The 18,721-nt window shown below is 42.3% G+C and overlaps 1 protein-coding gene and 1 long non-coding RNA gene across 5 annotated transcripts in view; one reads left to right on the top strand and one right to left on the bottom strand.

The window, feature by feature from the left end:
* Positions 1-13,796, top strand: part of DISP1 (dispatched RND transporter family member 1) — a 226,377-nt gene extending 212,581 nt beyond the window's left edge. For all 4 annotated transcript variants that reach the window (XM_043924469.1, XM_043924468.1, XM_043924467.1 and 1 more), the window contains 3 exons: positions 189-286; positions 2,256-2,353; positions 10,165-13,796. In XM_043924469.1, coding sequence (XP_043780404.1) covers positions 189-286; positions 2,256-2,353; positions 10,165-13,776 — 3,808 coding nt within the window. In that variant the 3' untranslated portion in view covers positions 13,777-13,796. The remainder of the gene's footprint in view (positions 1-188; positions 287-2,255; positions 2,354-10,164) is intronic.
* Positions 18-3,552, bottom strand: LOC122708243. The gene is made up of 3 exons (XR_006345071.1): positions 3,442-3,552; positions 2,764-2,824; positions 18-160 (listed from the first exon to the last, which is right to left on the bottom strand). It is a non-coding gene; the product is annotated as an uncharacterized LOC122708243 (long non-coding RNA).
* Positions 13,797-18,721: the final 4,925 nt, after the last annotated feature.

Below are 18,721 nucleotides of genomic sequence, written 5' to 3' on the forward strand. Positions count from 1 at the left end.
GGTTTGGGTTTGTTTTTTTTTCCTTTTTCAGAAGTGAGAAAATTAATGGCGGTTGCTTATGCCCATCCATCCAACTTAATACCAAGCACTAAATAGGTCATGACTTCGAGGCAGTACTGTTACCGGTAGGTTTCTCATCCTTGGAATGGTGAGGACTTGACTGAAGATCAAATTGTGTTCCATTTCAGCCATCGGGATGATAGATGGTCAGACGATCATTATGAAAGAGAGAAGAGAGAAGTTGACTGGAACTTCCACAAGGACAGCTTTTTCTGTGACGTTCCAAGTGAGTGGCATCATAGATGACAAACCTCTCAGAGTTTCCTGAGATTGAACGAGATTGATAACCTAGACTGTTGGGTATATGTGACTGGTCACACAGCTTTACTGTTTCTGTCATGCTTCAAGAGATTTTGTTTAATTAACTTGTAATTTTACTTCTCTAGGTTAGTCAACCACTAATCTGAATTTATTTACCTATAATTAAAAAAAATAATGAGCAAAAAAGAAAAAAATAATAAGAGAGGATTGAGTTATAGCCGGTTTTAAGAAAGATATAAATCTAATAAAATTATTGACCTTGCTCAATATTTTAAGTCATTTAAAAAAACTCCTTGCACATATTTTTAGATTGAACCCTGAAATAATCTACTGTCAAAACACCTGTATTAATAGCCTTCTTGTGCCTGCCTTGTCATTAGGCATTAGAGGAAGAAAGATGAACAATTAAAAGTCCAGAGGTTCAAAGCTTGCATGCCTCAACGACCCAGCTCATATATGGATGAGATAAGTGAACTGAGTTAAGACAGCAGGAAGTGATGGTGATTGAAGAGTATATGGCAGAATATGGCCTTGAAAAAATGAGGGCCCAAATATTGTAAGAAATTCCCAGAGGCCAGGAATCCTGATTTCAGTATGGCATCACAGATCTCTAAATGTTGGCAGCAAATTCACTAAACAAAATCGGCTGTGGCCTAGAGTCAGCCTGGTTCCTCTGTAGCTGCCAGGAAAGAAGAGTTCAGGGCCTCAGAGAAACATGTTTAACTTTGCGTGTCACTGATTAGCCCTCATGGTTACAAGTGGGGAATTGTGATAACTTCAATCTCTGATTAAGTGAATATTAACAGTGAAGCTTCTTTGGTTTCAGCTTTTTTTGTTGTTGAAAATCCTTCTAAGATGTGTTTTTTTCTTATCTTCTTAGATCACTAGGGAACCTACCTGATTGGGTCTTAGGTGTTTCTATATCTATTCAAACTTGAGGGTCTTTGTCTTGAAGACAGAAGTTTACTAAAGAAAACTTTGTGACCATTAATAAATGCTCATGTAATAAAGCTTTATTCATAAATTTGCAAATTGATTTTCTTTGTACCATTTGGCATTTCGATCATATAAAATTAACCTACTTTGTTTCAGTTCACTTATGTTAATTTTTTAATGGGTAAGGGAGCAGAAACAGTACTTATTGAGCACCTATTTTTCAGTATCTCATTTAATTCTCAACACTTACTTGAGAAAGTGTTGCTGTCTTTATTTTACAGATGAGGATCTGAGGCTCAGGAAAGCTGTTAGTTGCCTAAGATCACCTCGCTAGTAAATGACAGAAGCTGGTTACAACCCAGTTTTCACTTTAAAGACCATGTTCTTTCCAGGATATCACACAGCCTCCCTTGTTCGGAAATATATTTTGTAACAGTATGATTTTCAAAATATTTTTTCTAGAACTCTGAACACTCAGCAAGAATGAGGAGTGAGTCTGTGATCCTGGCCAGCATTCTGTGTTTAGTTGACTTTAGTTAGTGCTTTAACATTGATCATTTGCCATCTTTGCTCTCTAGTTAGCTGCCACAGAGAACACCCTTATAATCCATTCTTGATATGCCCTGGTACCTCATTCTTTGATTTTATATACCACTGTGGTGATATGTTGTGAAATTAAGAGGGAGGCATTCAATTGATTTTCTGCCAAAAGTTCTTATGGATTGTTCTTCCTAATTACAGTCTGATCAGAACTAGATATGTCACATAACTGCTACAATTTTTAAGATACAGTGAGTCGACAAAGGCTTTGAGCTAAAGCAATATGTAAAAAAATCTTTTTTTTACATTTTTCTCCTGGAATTTAATGAAAGACAGGATTCCCCACTGCTAATGAATTGCCCATGTGGTTTCCCAGTTTGAATTATTTCTGAATGCTGAGTCTTCTGAAATAAATTAATAATTTATAAACCTTTTTCTTTTTTTTTCCCTGTCACCAGGTGACCGATATTCCAGAGTAGTATTTACTTCAGCTGGAGGGGAGACATTGTGGAATTTACCTGCAATTAAATCAATGTGCAATGTAGATAATTCAAGGGTATGTAAAGTAAAACTGAAATCTGTTCAGCACAAATAAGGTTGTATTTCTGAAACTCCTTTTACTGCTGAGCCTGGTGCCTGAACAGATGAAAGCACTTAAGTGGCTTACCTACTGAAGAATAAACACCAGGAGAATGGCTTTGCATTCTTTCGGCCCCAGGATCAAAGTGTTTGTTTCCCCACCTTTAAAACATACCATCTTCCTTAATAAAGATCTCTTTCTTTCCCACTCATGTTCTTTGTCCTTCATAGTCTTTTGTGTTATTTCACAGCTTATTTCCTTTCAGGATAATAGTTAAGCCCTTTTTTCTTCTTTTGTTGTATTTTCTCTTTCCTAGTTTCATTGTTCACTCCATTTTTCCCCCTGAGGCAATTGTCAGCATCTTAATTATGCAATGAAATGCTCACCTTTCTGGCAATCAATGGATCCTTTTGGCCGGTGACCTCAAAGGAAAATTTAGGGCACAGGCTAGGAAAGAGGACATCAAAGAGCATAAATAGAATATCTATGGAAATGGCCTGAGTAATCCAATCCAGATTGTTCTGAATTCTGAACACCTTGATGCTTTAACAAGACATAAGGATATAAGAAGACAGGTACTTCCACTCCTAATCTTCTGTAGAGCACCAGAAAATATAAAGTCAACTACCAGGCTTGGAGAGCAGTCTATTTCATGTGTTCAGACGTAGTTTCTCCAAGTAGAAACTGCTGGTCACTAAGATCACTAATGGCCTCATCCAAGCACAGTAACAAGGCAGAAGAGGAACTTGTATTCTGAGCATAATTCCATTCTCAATTAATGTCTCAACTTGATCACTACCAACTTCAGCTGGTCTACCTGACCGTGGAGCATTGTCAAGTGAGAAACTCCAGCATGAAACCCAATAAAATGTAAAATCACTTGTCAGTTGAAAATCTAATCACATGCTCTAAGAGCTAGACTGACAATCCAGGGAAATAAATCACCTGTTCTACTAACAGGATTCTTTACTGCATAGGAGGTAGAAAGGACCCTTTGAGGTCACCCTTAGACCAGCACTGTCCCTGTGCTGATAAAAGGACCTTCTGAGAACTGAGTGCCTTACCCAGGTCACCTAGTTAGTTGGTCCCAGATCTTCTGACTTCATTCTTCATTCGGAGAGGCCATTTACATATTTTGAAAATAACTTTTGCATCGATGAGGATATCAGGATTTTCTGTGAGTGCCATCTTGTCTCTCTGCAACTCCAAATAGACCAAAGTCACAAACCATCTGTAAACAGCCTACAGTTTCTTCATCAGTGAGCCATTTTGGTCATATTTTGTTCTGTTCTACAATGATCAGTGGATTTTTGAAAGCTACTATGAGCATATTTCTCCTTGTTATGGGTTACAACCGTTCTCATACAGAAAGTTGACTCTAAAGTTAACTTTAGAGAGCACTTGCTGTGTGCAAGGCTTTATGCTGGGTATTTTACATCTCTCACAGTAGACCTGTGACCTTGGAATAATACCTTTTAATGGATGAGCAGTTAAGCTTAGAGAAGTTAAGCCAGTCTGGTTACTTTATAATCACACCTTGGATGAAAACAGTTCATTAACCTCTTAGACCTTGTTATTCCTACCCTTGCAGTTAATCTTTAGACCTTCCCTCCCTTGAAGACACTAAAGTGATTGAATTCACTCAATTGATTAACAGCTGATGTTTTTTGAGTGTTACTGATATTTGTCAGGAAGTATTCTAAATACTTTAATGAATTATTTCATTTAATTCTCACAACTGTGTTAGGAATGAAACACTGTTATTCTGCCTGTTTTGCAGATGAGAAAGTTCACACAGGTGGCAAGTGACAGATGCAGGATTTGAACCAGCCAAGTCTTAATTCCAGAGCCTCCCAGGTGGCTCGGTGGTAAAGAATTCACCTGCCAATAGAGGCAGTGTGGGTTCGATCCCTGGGTCGGGAATGTCCTCTGGAGGAGAAAATGGCAACCCACTCCAGTATTCTTGCCTGGGAAATCCCATGGACTGAGGAGCCTGGCAAGCTACAGTCTGTGGGGTCTCAAAGAGTCAGATATGACTGAGCAACTAAACAACAACAAAAGTCTAATTCTAGAGTCTGTGCCTTTACCCTCCATTCTTTATGCTTCCATAATGCAGATTACTGTTCCCTCTCCCATTTATGTTTTGCGTTGTTTTGCTATATATACCATTTCCCACTCAAGTGAACCTCAAAGAATTATCATGGCCTAGAATAGAATAAGTACCTTTTAAAAAGCTAGCAATTTATTCTATGAGTACATCTTAGATTTTTAATGAACTCAAAAACTCTAAAACCAGTAAGCAGTACTGTGCCATTATAGCTTTCATAAGTGAAGAGTATATTATATATACATATATGTGTATATTTCAGATGATAAAATATCAGCACCAGTAGGAACCTTACAAAAAGGCATACAGCAAGGATAAATAATTGAATGAATTACTTGAAGGGACAATAGTGGGTGGAAAATAAAGCTAAGGATGAGATTGGACATACAATAATGCATACCCCACAATTCTGTGTATTTGCATGGTGGTGAGCTTCAAATTTGTCTTTAACTTCCCTGGCAACCAGCGCAGAGGAATTCATGGTCAGAGACAAAAGTGACTTAAATAGAGCTACAGATTTGTTTTTTAGAAGAAACCCATCTTGCCTTCATACTAAGACAGGAAAAGATTGTTCCCATACTTCCAAAAGAAGTATGATGTTCTGAAGAAAGTTCTTAACAGCAGGTTTAGCAGGTTTATGAGAGGTACAGTGCTGATTCTTACTTGGTTTGTAAACCATATCTGAAGTAGGTTGGTACTTGAGATATACCAGAAGCTTTTCTACAAGGGATAAAGCAATGAAATCTCAATACCGTGGTTTCTAATGGTTTGGCTTGAAGCATCTGCAAAATTTAAACTACTGAAAAAAGTAGATGTACTTTGCTTGTCCTTTTTTCTCTACTGAGCTCATAATAACAATGGTTAGCTGTGAGTTCAAGCCTATACTCACTTCCTTGAAAGAATGTAACAATCTGTAGTACTTTTGTGAAAATGTGAGGAACAGACCCAAAGACACATCTGAATGAATGGTCAAGCCATTACAGATGCATACCAGTAAATGAATAAACATAACCAAGGCCCTGAAATTCTGCCTCAAGGAGTATGGTTGTAATTTGAGCTTTTTAAATTAAATGCTATTTTTGCCAATTGCAAATACCCTTGTATTCTAGCCTCAAACTCTTGCTGTGAACCTAGAACAACGTGTTTCTCACAGAGATAATATATTTAGTGATGTCTTGTGCCCACTCAGTTGTGTCTGACTCTGTTTGACCCCATGAACTGTAGCCCTTCAGGTTCCTCTGTCCATGGGATTTCCCAGGGAAGAATACTGGAGTGGGCTGCCATTTCCTCCTCCAGGGGATCTTCCCAACTCAGGGATCAAACCCACGCCTCCTGTGTTTCCTCCATTAAAGGCAGCTTCTTTACTGCTTGAGCCATCAGGGAATAATATCTAGTGGTTAACGATTCAGATTTCAGATTATTACTGTACCTTTTTGAATCTCCCAGCTCAAAACCCTTTGGGGATTTTTATTTGTTATGGTGCTTTGAGCAAACAGTGTCCTGAGGCTACTTGACAGTCTTTCCTTTTTTCCCCCCTCAAATCCTCACTATCATACCTAAGCACTTGATTATTAACAATGATCAAGTTGAATGAGACACATATGAAATGATACAGAGCAGAAGAGCTTCATCGTTGGTCAGTTGACTCCAGAAAGCATCTGGTAATCAGTGTAATGTCACCATGAGACCAGGTGTTTCGGTTGTTGCCTGCCTGTGTTGATAGCACATTGAGTTCAAACACCAGTTCCATTTAAATTACATACCACTTGTACTCACAGTTTAAATGGGTGCTGGTTTCTAGAGTGTAGAGCTTCTGTTTCTGATGCTGTGTCTGTCTCGTCACAGAATGCTTGGTTTCTTAGACTCTCTCAAAAGGGGATTCAGTTGCTTCCTCTGACTGTCTTCATTACTTTTTATTGCGCTTTTGCATTCCTGTAGGGCATGCTGGCAGAGAGTCATTAGTAACAAAGACGTTTGTATGTCTAATCTTGACTGCTGGAAACTCTTTACCCTGTTTTTAATCTTTGTACACTGTAGAAGTTGGTGCTCAGAGGAATCAGCTTGTAGTAGGGATTTGAAATTTGGTACCCTTTTTACTTACGTAGCTTTTGTGGACAGCTGGAATGCACCTCCCTCCTCTGAAGCTTAGAAGACTCTAGAAATGTGTTTCCTGATGCTTGGAGATTTTGTTTGTTTGGTTTTATTTTTTGGCCACACCATGCAGCATGTAATGGGGGTCTGAGTTCCTCAACCAGGGATTGAACACAAGCCCTCTGCAGTGGAAGCTCAGAGTCTTAACCACTGGATTGCCAGGGAAGTTCCCTGATGCTTGTTTATAAGAAAGCTCTGGAGCCCTTACTTTTTCTTTCATCTCTAGGCTCCCTTCAGCTTTTATACGTGAGGAACTTAGTCACGTGGGGAGTGAGAGTCCAGCCGTTGATTGAACCTGGTATTAAGGACTTAATTTTCTTGCCTTTATTGTTTTCTCCACGTCTTACCATGTCTCCAACTTGGCCATTAGATTTGAAAGTTAAGGTATCATTTAAACTCTGCTGGTTTCTTCTTTTTCTCTATTTGAAGACAACTCCACCCCTGCTCCCATCTGACCAGGGAAGTGTGCAAAGGCGTGTTATTACCACACAAGCAAAATGATTTCCTAAAACTCCCATCTGTGAATACCTAGAATGAAAAGGGCATTCCCTCATGAGAGCTGCAAGAAATGGCTCTCAGAAACTCCATCCTTATTTTTATAAACTTCAAAGATTTCAAAATCATTCCTATGATGGCAAAAATATGCAAAGCTGCAGCTTCCTTCTGCATGAAGATACACCTGCTTGCCAAGCCCTTTCAGCCCCACAGTGTAACATATCACTCTGTATCGCGCTGTCTCCGTCCCAGATGACTAAGCCGTGCTTCTCTCTCATTGCAGTTACAGACTTTGGCACTCTGTTCACAGGTTCACATAGACTCATAAACATAATATGTTGCTTCTCATGCGAATTGTCATCGTTGCTTTTCTTGTCTGATTTCCCCACCTCACCATGAGCAACTTGAGGGCAGGACCAATTTGCCTTATTTGTCTTGCATGGGTGCTCAATAAATATTTTTTCTTTTGGATGGATGGATGGATGGATGGATGGATGGGGACATACAGCATCACTCCCTGAAAACCTAAATGACCCTTGAGCTCCATGCCAGGGCACTGGCATCCAACTCAGGATAAATGTCTATTCTCTGTCCTTATTTTTTACCCTCTAAAACAGTCCTCAAAAACTGTTTTCCAAAGGTTGTACATCAGCCAGCATCACCTTTGAATTTGAGGATTGGCCCTCCAGAGGCTCATTAGCATTTATTTTTGATAGCAGCCATCAAAGTAGTATTTGGTCTGTGTTTGTCATGTCCAACTTTTTAATCTCTGGTCAGATACACACATAAAAAACCCTCTGCAATTCTTTGAAAAGGTTAGTCAAGGACAGAATTCTGTGCCTTTTCCCCCAGTTTTAGCTGGCAACCCTGTTTCCTTTATCTTTGGCATTTGGTTATTTGGACAAGTACAGATATGTTCTTTCTAGCTGATAGTGGGTTTTGTAATGGATATGGTTCATTTTCTTCCATCTGAAAACTGTCAGACACCATGCATTACCTTTCTTTCAATTCAGTAGGCTGAGCCCAGGGACTTGCCTGTTATTTCTTTATGGGATAAAACTGGTTATCTGAGAGATGCTATTCCAGGATTTCCTGTTATTTATTAGGTGATTCAGTTCCCCCGAGTGAGCTTATGTGAATGTTTTTACATAGAAACAATTAAATGTTAATCATCCTGTTTTATGAAATGCCCAGTAATTATCACTCTCTAAAAACGAGCTTGAAAATCAAGCCTTTGTTAAAATCAGCATTATTTTTGTATATTGTATAACAACCCTTTGATTCATTTTTTTAACTCCTAATAGAGTATCTTTAAAAAAAAATAACTTTTTATTATGGAAATTATCAAACAGATGTAAAAGTAGAATAGTAGAACAAATCCCTATGTGCAGGTCACCAAACTTCAGCAGTTCCCAGTATATGGCCAATCTCCTTTCATCTACTCTTTGCCCCTTGCAAGATAAGTCCCAGTAAAGTATGCTGATCACCAGGGCTTAGTGAGTTACAAGTAACTTGGTTCTTGGATAAGTCTGAGTTCTAAAGATGATTTGTGCCAACTTTTTTATCTCTACTTTGAGAAAATATTTCAGTGCATGATTGATAAAATAGCAACCCACTCCAGTATTCTTACCAGGAAAATCCCAAGGACAGAGGAGCCTGGCGGCCTACAGTCCAAGGGGTCGCAAAGAGTTGGATATGACTGAGCATACACACACACTTCAATAAAAGGGAAAGGGTAGTTTTAATCTCATTAGAAAAAAAATACCATGAGCCCTTTTTGAACTTTGGAGTTTCTTCCCTGGAACAACATTTGGTAGATAGAAATGAGGAAAGTGATAGAAGTGGGTCGTCTTTAGCCCTGGTGCTTCCAGAGAAGTCTCTGGACAGGCTCGAGAGCAGGGGGATATTTCATACTCTCAGCCTCAGGGTAGAGGGGACATTCATGTAATTTATAGATTTTTAAAGCAATAGGATTGTGCAAGCTTCATTCTAACCTTACCAATGTCACCTTTGGCATTGGAACAGATTTCAACTTTCTATAAGAAGAACAGCCATAAGAAGAAAAGCCTTCTCCAGGAATAGTGTTCCAAATGAAATACTGTCCACATTAAATCCAGAGTTGTTAGACTTACTAATATGCAGCAGACCTCTGTTTACCAAACAGAAAGTTCCCCAAAGCGGGAGGGGTGGTTAGCCAACTTGAATAAACTTTGAAGGCTGTGGAAGAAATAAATTCCCACTTAAGTATTTTATTACCTGTATATGTTTATTTAAAATCATACATATATCATTTTAATTTAGAAACATTTCCCCTTTCTACTTATATATCAGGAAACCATTTTATTCCAGGTTTTTCATGTATCTTTAGCATCTGCTTCTGATATTACCAGGATCACTTTTTGATTCACTGACAGTTTCCTAGAGAATATCACCTTTGCCTCCACCTAAGATGATTGAAATATAGTACCTCTGTCACCAAATATTTCATGCTGATCACCAGAAATTTTAGGTGAAGCCACAAATTCATTTCATATATCAATTGGGCAATTGTTCTCTTAATTAATCCAGTAGGTGTTTATACATATGCTTCACAGCCTATCCATTTAATTGCTTTTTAAAGTGACTTTGAAAGGGCTTGTTTACCAAAGAGGTGTTAATTTTACCTCCTGTGTGAACCCAAACTGGCATTGATTGAAATTGTTTCACACTTGGATGTCATCCCCAAATAGTAGTTTACTGTTCAAAATGAAGTAACCTAGCAGGAAAGCCTGATGTGCTGCAGTCCATGGGGTCACCAAGAGTCAGACTGAGCAAGGGAACAACAAAGTGAGCCTTCTGTAGCTGAAGAAAGCAGACTGGGCACGGGGGTCGGGTGGGGTGGGGGAGGGAATCTCACCTTGTAGTCAAACTGACAGCTCCAGAGGATGATTCTGTTACTCCGGTAACTTTCCTGCCCCTCAAGGCCACCGTCCTTCAGACCTTTCCATGAACCGATTTTAAACGGCAGTCCTTCCACCTGTCTCTGTCTCCGCAGATCCGATCGCATCCGCAGTTTGGCGATCTCTGCCAGAGGACCACGGCTGCTTCCTGCTGCCCCAGCTGGACGCTGGGGAACTACATCGCTATTCTGAACAACAGATCATCCTGCCAGAAAATCGTGGAGCGCGATGTTTCTCATACCTTGAAGCTTCTCCGCACCTGCGCCAAACACTACCAGAACGGCACCCTGGAGCCAGACTGCTGGGATATGGCAGCCCGGAGGAAGGACCAGCTCAAGTGCACCAACGTGCCGCGGAAATGCACCAAGTACAACGCCGTGTACCAGATCCTCCACTACTTGGTGGACAAGGACTTCATGGCCCCGAAGACAGCCGATCCCACGCCCACTCTGAAATATAGCATGCTCTTTTCGCCCACCGAGAAAGGCGAGAGCATGATGAACATCTACCTGGACAACTTCGAAAACTGGAACGCATCCGACGGCGTCACCACTGTCACCGGCATTGAGTTTGGTATCAAGCATAGCTTGTTTCAGGATTATCTTCTGATGGATACCGTGTATCCCGCCATCGCCATGGTGATCGTCCTTTTAGTCATGTGCATCTACACCAGGTCCATGTTCATCACCCTGATGACGATGTTTGCCATCATCAGTTCTTTGATCGTGTCCTATTTTCTCTACCGCGTGGTGTTTAACTTTGAATTTTTCCCTTTTATGAACCTCACCGCACTCATTATTCTGGTGGGCATTGGAGCAGACGATGCTTTCGTCCTATGTGACGTCTGGAACTACACCAAATTTGACAAGCCTCACGCGGAAACATCAGAGACAGTGAGCATCACGCTGCAGCACGCTGCCCTGTCCATGTTCGTCACCAGTTTTACCACGGCAGCTGCCTTTTACGCCAACTACGTGAGCAACATCACGGCCATCAGATGCTTCGGGGTGTATGCGGGGACAGCCATCCTCGTCAATTACGTGCTGATGGTCACGTGGCTTCCGGCGGTGGTTGTCCTGCACGAGCGGTATCTGCTTAATATCTTCAGCTGTTTCAAGAAGCCCCAGCAGCAGATTTACGACAACAAAAGCTGCTGGACGGTGGCCTGTCAGAAGTGCCACAAAGTCCTTTTTGCCATTTCAGAAGCATCTCGAATTTTTTTTGAAAAAGTCTTGCCGTGCATCGTTATTAAGTTTCGCTACCTCTGGCTATTCTGGTTCCTGGCCTTAACGGTGGGCGGGGCCTACATCGTCTGCATAAACCCAAAGATGAAGCTGCCCTCCTTGGAGCTCTCTGAGTTTCAGGTGTTCAGGTCGTCTCACCCTTTTGAACGTTACGACGCGGAGTACAAAAAGCTGTTCATGTTCGAGCGCGTCCACCACGGAGAGGAGCTCCACATGCCCATCACGGTCATCTGGGGTGTATCCCCAGAGGACAACGGCAACCCCCTAAACCCTAAGAGCAAAGGGAAGCTGACCTTGGACAGCGCCTTCAACATCGCTAGTCCGGCTTCGCAGGTCTGGATTTTGCACTTCTGTCAAAAACTGAGAAATCAGACCTTCTTTTACCAGACCGATGAACAGGACTTCACCAGCTGCTTCATCGAGACCTTTAAGCAGTGGATGGAAAACCAGGACTGCGATGAGCCTGCCTTATACCCCTGCTGCAGCCACTGGAGCTTCCCCTACAAGCAAGAGATTTTCGAACTGTGCATCAAGAGAGCCATCATGGAGCTGGAGAGGAGCACAGGCTACCACTTAGACAGCAAGACCCCGGGGCCGAGGTTTGACATCAATGACACCATCAGGGCAGTTGTGCTAGAGTTCCAGAGTACCTACCTCTTCACCCTGGCTTATGAAAAAATGCATCAGTTTTATAAAGAGGTGGACTCATGGATTTCCAACGAGCTGAGTTCTGCCCCTGAGGGCCTCAGCCACGGCTGGTTTGTCAGCAATCTGGAGTTCTATGACCTCCAGGACAGCCTCTCCGATGGCACCCTCATTGCCATGGGGCTGTCTGTGGCCGTGGCCTTCAGTGTGATGCTGCTGACCACTTGGAACATAATCATCAGCCTTTACGCCATCATTTCGATCGCCGGAACTATATTTGTCACCGTGGGTTCCCTCGTCCTACTGGGCTGGGAGCTGAACGTTTTGGAGTCAGTCACCATTTCGGTGGCGGTGGGCCTGTCTGTAGACTTTGCTGTCCATTATGGGGTGGCTTATCGCTTGGCCCCAGACGCTGACCGAGAAGGGAAGGTGATCTTCTCTCTGAGTCGCATGGGCTCTGCCATCGCCATGGCCGCGCTGACCACCTTCGTGGCTGGGGCCATGATGATGCCCTCTACGGTTCTGGCTTACACCCAGCTGGGCACCTTCATGATGCTCATCATGTGTATTAGCTGGGCTTTCGCCACCTTCTTTTTCCAGTGCATGTGCCGGTGCCTTGGGCCGCAGGGGACCTGCGGTCAGATCCCTTTACCTAAAAAACTCCAGTGCAGTGCCTTCTCCCACGCCTTGTCTGCAAGTCCCAGTGACAAGGGACCAAGCAAGACACACACCCTGAATGCTTATCATTTAGATCCCAGGGGCCAGACATCAGAAATGGAACATGAGTTTTATGAATTGGAACCTCTGGCAGCCCACAGCTGTGCAGCATCTGAGAAGACCACTTACGAAGAGACCCACATCTGCTCTGAATTTTTCAGCAGCCAGGCGAGGCATTTAGGGCTGCCTGTCCATGCAGCTTACAACATTGAACCCAACAAAAGCACCAAAAATGAAATGAGCCCTGCCTTGTTGCAGGCCTCTCTTGAACAGCACACCATGTGTCACTTCTTCTCTCTGAATCAGAGATGCAGCTGCCCAAATGCCTACAAACATTTGAAATACAGCCCGCCCTGCTGCCAGCAGATGGGCGACTGTTTGTGCCACCAGTGCGCTCCCACTGCCAGCAGCTTCGTGCACGTCCAGAACGGCCTGGCGCCTCTGAAGACCGCACACCAAGCCCCCGAGGGCTTCGTGCATCCGGTCCCTCGCATCCACCCCTGTCCTGGCCGACAGTGCAGGGCAAAACCGCCTGGAGCCCAGAATGCTCTGCCCAGGAGTTTCTTCCTCCACCCAGTGCAGCACATTCAGGCCCAAGAAAAAATCACTAAGACCAGTGTACACAGTCTTCAGAGCCTCGAAGAGCATCTTCCAAAGACGGTAGAGCCATCATCGTTGGTCTGCAGAAGCGCCGGAGCCTTACACAAAGCCTGCTGTGGTCCTGAGACTCACCCAAGGGGACTCTGTAAAAACAGAGACCTCGGGACCACGGAGGGCAGTGGCGGGGCCGCCGCCAAGGACTCCGTTTCAGTGAGTCAGACCAACAACGCAGAAAGGCAGGTGGAGCCGAGCCCATCACAGACTGATGTCATTGTGAGCTCGGAACATTTAAATCAGAATGAACCCAAATTTCTATTTAACCATTTAATAGGGGAGGCCGGGTATAGGTCCTGCCCAAACAACCCACAGAGCCGTGGCAGAATTGTGAGAGTGAAGTGCAATTCTGTGGACTGTCCAATACCAAACATTGAAGCCAACGTGCCTGCTCTATTAACACCCTCGGAACTTTCTGGCGAAAGTTTGTTAATAAAAACACTTTAATAAATACAGTGTTAAACCAGCGCCTCAGTCGTTCCTTTGAAATAGAAATCTGGAAGTTTAGAAACAGAGTCCGAAAATACAGGAACAGGCATGTTTCACTTTGTCAAAAATCATGAAGTAATTTTAGATTCCATATGAACAGTCAACAAACGCATATATCTAATGAGTGTTAAGAGTGTTAGCCATTTGGGGTTTTTTATTTTCAAAAAGTACAGTTGTTTTTTGACATTTATACTCAGCTTGAACACTTATTGCCTGCTTCTCTACCCTCTCAGAGCAGTGAGTCAAAGATTTAGAGTCTGAATTATCTAGAACTTTCATTTCTCCCTGGCAGTTGTATTTACCTGATAACCCTTATTCTGGTGCCTTTGGTTGTCAGTATTTAGGGCTTTTGATGACTTAAGATAAATATTGATTTTTAAGAAAGCTACTTCAGTTGGGATTCAGGAACTAAACAACTTTAAAATTTCTAATTTTGATGAGACTTCATTCAGAAATGAATTGCCAAGCATTTAAATAGTGCCTTCCACCTGTCTGCATGGGTAGACTGTCCATAAAGCCAATGATCCATGTATATCCAACTGGTGTCTTTCTTTCCACATTAGCCAAAATGTACAGTCGTTCCATGGTTACACCTGTTCACTCAGGAGTCATGGGCATCATCTTGTGTCTGGTGACAATATTAGGGCCACAGAAGGAAGAGCACAGATGTAGAGAGGTGATCACCTGAAAAGATAAGTTTCATCTTGACCAAGAGAGCCCCAGGTCAGATGAAACAGTCAGAGTAGGAGAACTTGTTCCATGCAGTTTTGTTTCAATCTCTGCCCAGACCCCAGGGGATGTGTTCAGAGGGCTGCGTTCTCCCAGGCTAAGGTGTCTTGGGATATGCATGGATGATTTCATTGTGCAACTAACACCCAGAAATGCTGAACCTGCAGGCAGCATCTTAACTGACATTCACGTATCTTGTGTTAGATCAAGCTCCAGTCCGTGAGCTGTCGGAGCATGCTTTCTGGGTAATTCTTCAGAGGACAGAACCTCCTTTCATGCTGTCATCTGACACAGTACGCATTCCTGTCCCAGGCAGGGAGCCTTCCACTGCATTCTTCCTTCTGGATTCGGCCTCCAGTTTGATCCTCTGAAGAAAACTGGAGGGAATATTTCTAAGTACAATGTTCTTTCCAAAAATTCTGTTATTTTCTCAGAATGGTTTTCCATCTTAGATCTGCATGATATTCAGGACCTGAAAAAGCTGTCAAGAGTTGGAAAGGGTCTTATGGTTCATTGACTCCACTCCACCTCCTCCAAACCACCTTTCTGTGAAGTAACTTTCCAGCTTTTGCTTGAATACTTCAGTGACAAGAAACTTACTACCTGACTACCTTGCATGCCTGCTCAGTCACTTCAGTCGTGTCTGACTCTTTGCGACCCTATGAACTGTAGTCCACCAGGCTCCTCGGTCTATGGATTCTCCAGGCAAGAACCCTGGAGTGGGTTGCTGTGCCTTCTTCCAGGGGATCTTCCCAACCCAGGGATTGAACCTGTGTCTCTTACATCGCCTGCATTGGCCAGGTGGTTCTTTATTACTAGCACCACCTGGGAAGCCCCACCTGACTACCTTGGTTGAACCCAAATCTGTTGTCCCATAGTTTTTCTGCGCTATATGGTTCTCATTCTGTTCTCTGAAGTGGAAACACATGGCTCTCCTCTTTCTGCCAGATGGCATCCCTAAAGAGATTTGAAAACAGTAGTCCTGTCCTCCCACTCACATCCCAAGTTCACTCCACTGTTCTTCTCATGACCAGGTCTTAAGTGATTGAGCAATTACCATCTCTGGATAAGTAAAGTTGTTGAACTCCTTGCCCAAATACCAGACCCACACAGACTCCAACAGAGCACAGGAAGGAGGGCCAACCCCAGGGAGACAGGATGGTGCTTCTGGTAGCTCACTTAGAGATGGAAATAACTTCTGGCTCAGGCCTGACAGCTGCCTCACGTTGCAGCTTTGAGCAATCTCAGCCCACTAAGTCTCTCTGCTGTATTGCTGCCAAGCTGCCCCTTCAGACCAGTTCCTTTCTGACCCTGATATTAGGGATCATATGTGCATACCCAGTGCACTCAAGCTGCCTTAGAAAAATCCAAGGAAGATAAGGGAACACTGAAAAACAGAACTCACAATCCCCAACACTATATCCTTTGTTTTCCTTCTGAAATGTGTAAATATAAAGTTGGCCACTGAAAATGTAGTGATCTGAAGGCACTTTTTTTTTTTTTTTTTTTTTTGTATGCTGAGCAGGGACACAGATTGAATTAAAGGGCAACAAGAGAAGCAAACTTCTTTACCGGGAGTCCAACCCACAAGACTCCTGTGAGCTAAGTGCTGTTTCATGTAGAAATTAAAAACTGGAACGAAAGGGACTTAGGAGGAGGAGAGAAGTCCTTTGTCTTTTCCCTTGGGCCTTGGTCCAGCTCTGCTCTTGATCTGCCCCTGCACCTGCTCTGGTTTCGGGGGGCTGGAGCAGCCTCTCTTCCCTCCCACACTACCCCCTCTGCTTCATCACCCTCAACCTTGGATGCTGTCGGAAACTTTTCACATTGATTTCATCTACAGACTGTGAACTGTGAATTGACTGTATTTTTTATGCAAGAATTTTCTAGAGAATTTGTTAGCTGGGACTAGAAAGTTGTTTTATTTTTAATTATTCCTCATTCTGGGCAGCAAAGGATCACTATTTGTAGCTACGTTTCGCAAAGACATTTTGTCCACTGTCCTCTTCTAGAGGGACTGCAAAACAGAGAGGAGGCTAATTCGTACATAGGGGGAAAGAGCCCTTTTACTGTGAAAAATATTTGTAACTTGGAGGGTATTTGCTTATGAAAAGGATGTTCTTACTCTCTTGTGCAACAGAACACACCTCTGAGATTTGATTCCATGTTACCAAATTTGTCCCTGACTTCTTCCTTGCAAAGTCACTTTTAAATCCCTCTTGTAGTGGTGTAGTCACCAAGTCATGTCCAACTGTTGAACCCCAAGGACTGTAGCCCGCCAGGCTCCTCTGTCCATGGGATTTCCCAGGCAAAAATACTGGAGTGGGTTGCTATTTCCTTCTCCAGGGTTTTAAATCCCTACTTGATGGAAAAGTGGAATAGGCCAAGAACACAATTTTTCACAGAGAAGCGCTATATTGTTTGAAATAAACTGCACAGCCTTGTCTGCGGATATTCATTTGTGTATCATTGTTATAAAATGCACATCCTCCTAAAACAATGTTCTTTGAAGTTTTGCTAAGCTGTTATTATATTGAATTTCATGACGATAATCTATGCCCCAGCCTTAATCATTCCGAATGTTAAAACTTTTGCAACGGGTGATTTGAAGAGTAGTTTTACAAATGTGGTCTTACAGGAGATTAGGAAATGTTCCTTACTCACATTGTCTCACATGGAAACCATCTTTCTGCCAGCAGTTTAGGACAGATTCTGAAGGAAATATGAGGAAACAATGACTTTGAAAACAGCTGCATCTTTTTAATGAGGAGAGTCATTTTAGAAAAAAAAGTTAAGCCTATGTTAAAAAAAAATCTTAAGATTCCATTGGGTTTTCTTCATAAGATTCAGACGTGGCCATGAAAGGAGAAATTTGTTGACTCATGAGGGGATTTTTTTTTTTTTTTAATGCAGAAAGAACTATCATGTTCAAATACCCTTTATACCCTAGTGGATCTTTCCAAAATGTTTGCTAGTGTTTAGTTTGTTTATCTCCAGTTGTTATATTAATCTACAATGTTTTTTGTGAGACAGCCACTTTAATTAATGTTTGATTTTGTGCACTAAGAGGTTTCCTATCTTTTCATTAAATATATACAAAAAAAGATAAGCAATGAATATTCATGGCTGACTAGTGGAATCTTGTGCCTTTTGTTCTTAACAATGTTATAAGGGCCCTCATTTTGGATTTTTCATGGGGAGAAAAGTGTCATTTCTCTTTTCATCAGCTGTAGAAACCACAGCATGCACACTTAAAAACAAATCATTAAGTAACCGAGATCAACACAGTTTCTGTCAACTCCCATAATCCATCAGTTAGAACATGAACTTGACAACAGAAGTGTCAACTAGGACACGATTTCCTAACTCAGCAAAGCCTGATGGATATTTGTTGCCCATAAGTCTGACATCCTAATATCTGAGGCATGAGAGTGCTGTGTTAAGTTGGGGGCAAGAAATAAAGCAATGATATTCTGAGTTCAGAAAGCATAGTACAAGGAATGGCCCCTCCAAGCCTGGATATTCCTCTAGGGTTTTCTTTCAGGAAAACTTGGGAACCATATACCTTTTTTCAAATGTGTTATTTTGTATTGGGGTGTAGCCAATTAACAGACATGTTGTGATAGTTTCAGGTGAGCAGTGAACGCAGCCATACATGTACACGGATCCGTTCTCCCTCAAACTCCCCTCCATTCAGGCGTCACATAACTGAGCTGTGTTCCCTGTGCTGTACAGTGGGTCATCCTCACCCTTCCCCCCAGCAACCTTAAGTTTGTTCTCTAAGTCTGTGAGTCTCTATTTCGTTAAGTTCATTTGTATAGTTTCTTTTTAGATGCCACATATAAGGGAAGTCACACCAACATTTCTCTTTCTCTGTCTGATTGACTTCAGTCAGTATGACAATCCCTAGGTCCATCCATGTTGCTGCAAGTGGCACTTCTTTTTTTAATGGCTGTGTAATATTCCAAAGTATACATGTACCACATCTTCTTTATTCATTCCTCTGTCAATGGACATACAGGTTGTTTCCATGCATTGGCCATTGTAAACAATGCTACAATGAACACTGGGGTGCATGTATCCTTTTGGATCAAGTTTTTCTACAGATATATGCCCAGGAGTGGGATTGCAGGATCATACTATAGCTCTATTTTTAGTTTTTTAAGGAACCGCTTAC

This window comes from Cervus elaphus, chromosome 14 (genome assembly GCF_910594005.1).
Source record: "Cervus elaphus chromosome 14, mCerEla1.1, whole genome shotgun sequence".
Classification (NCBI taxonomy): Eukaryota; Metazoa; Chordata; class Mammalia; order Artiodactyla; family Cervidae; genus Cervus; species Cervus elaphus.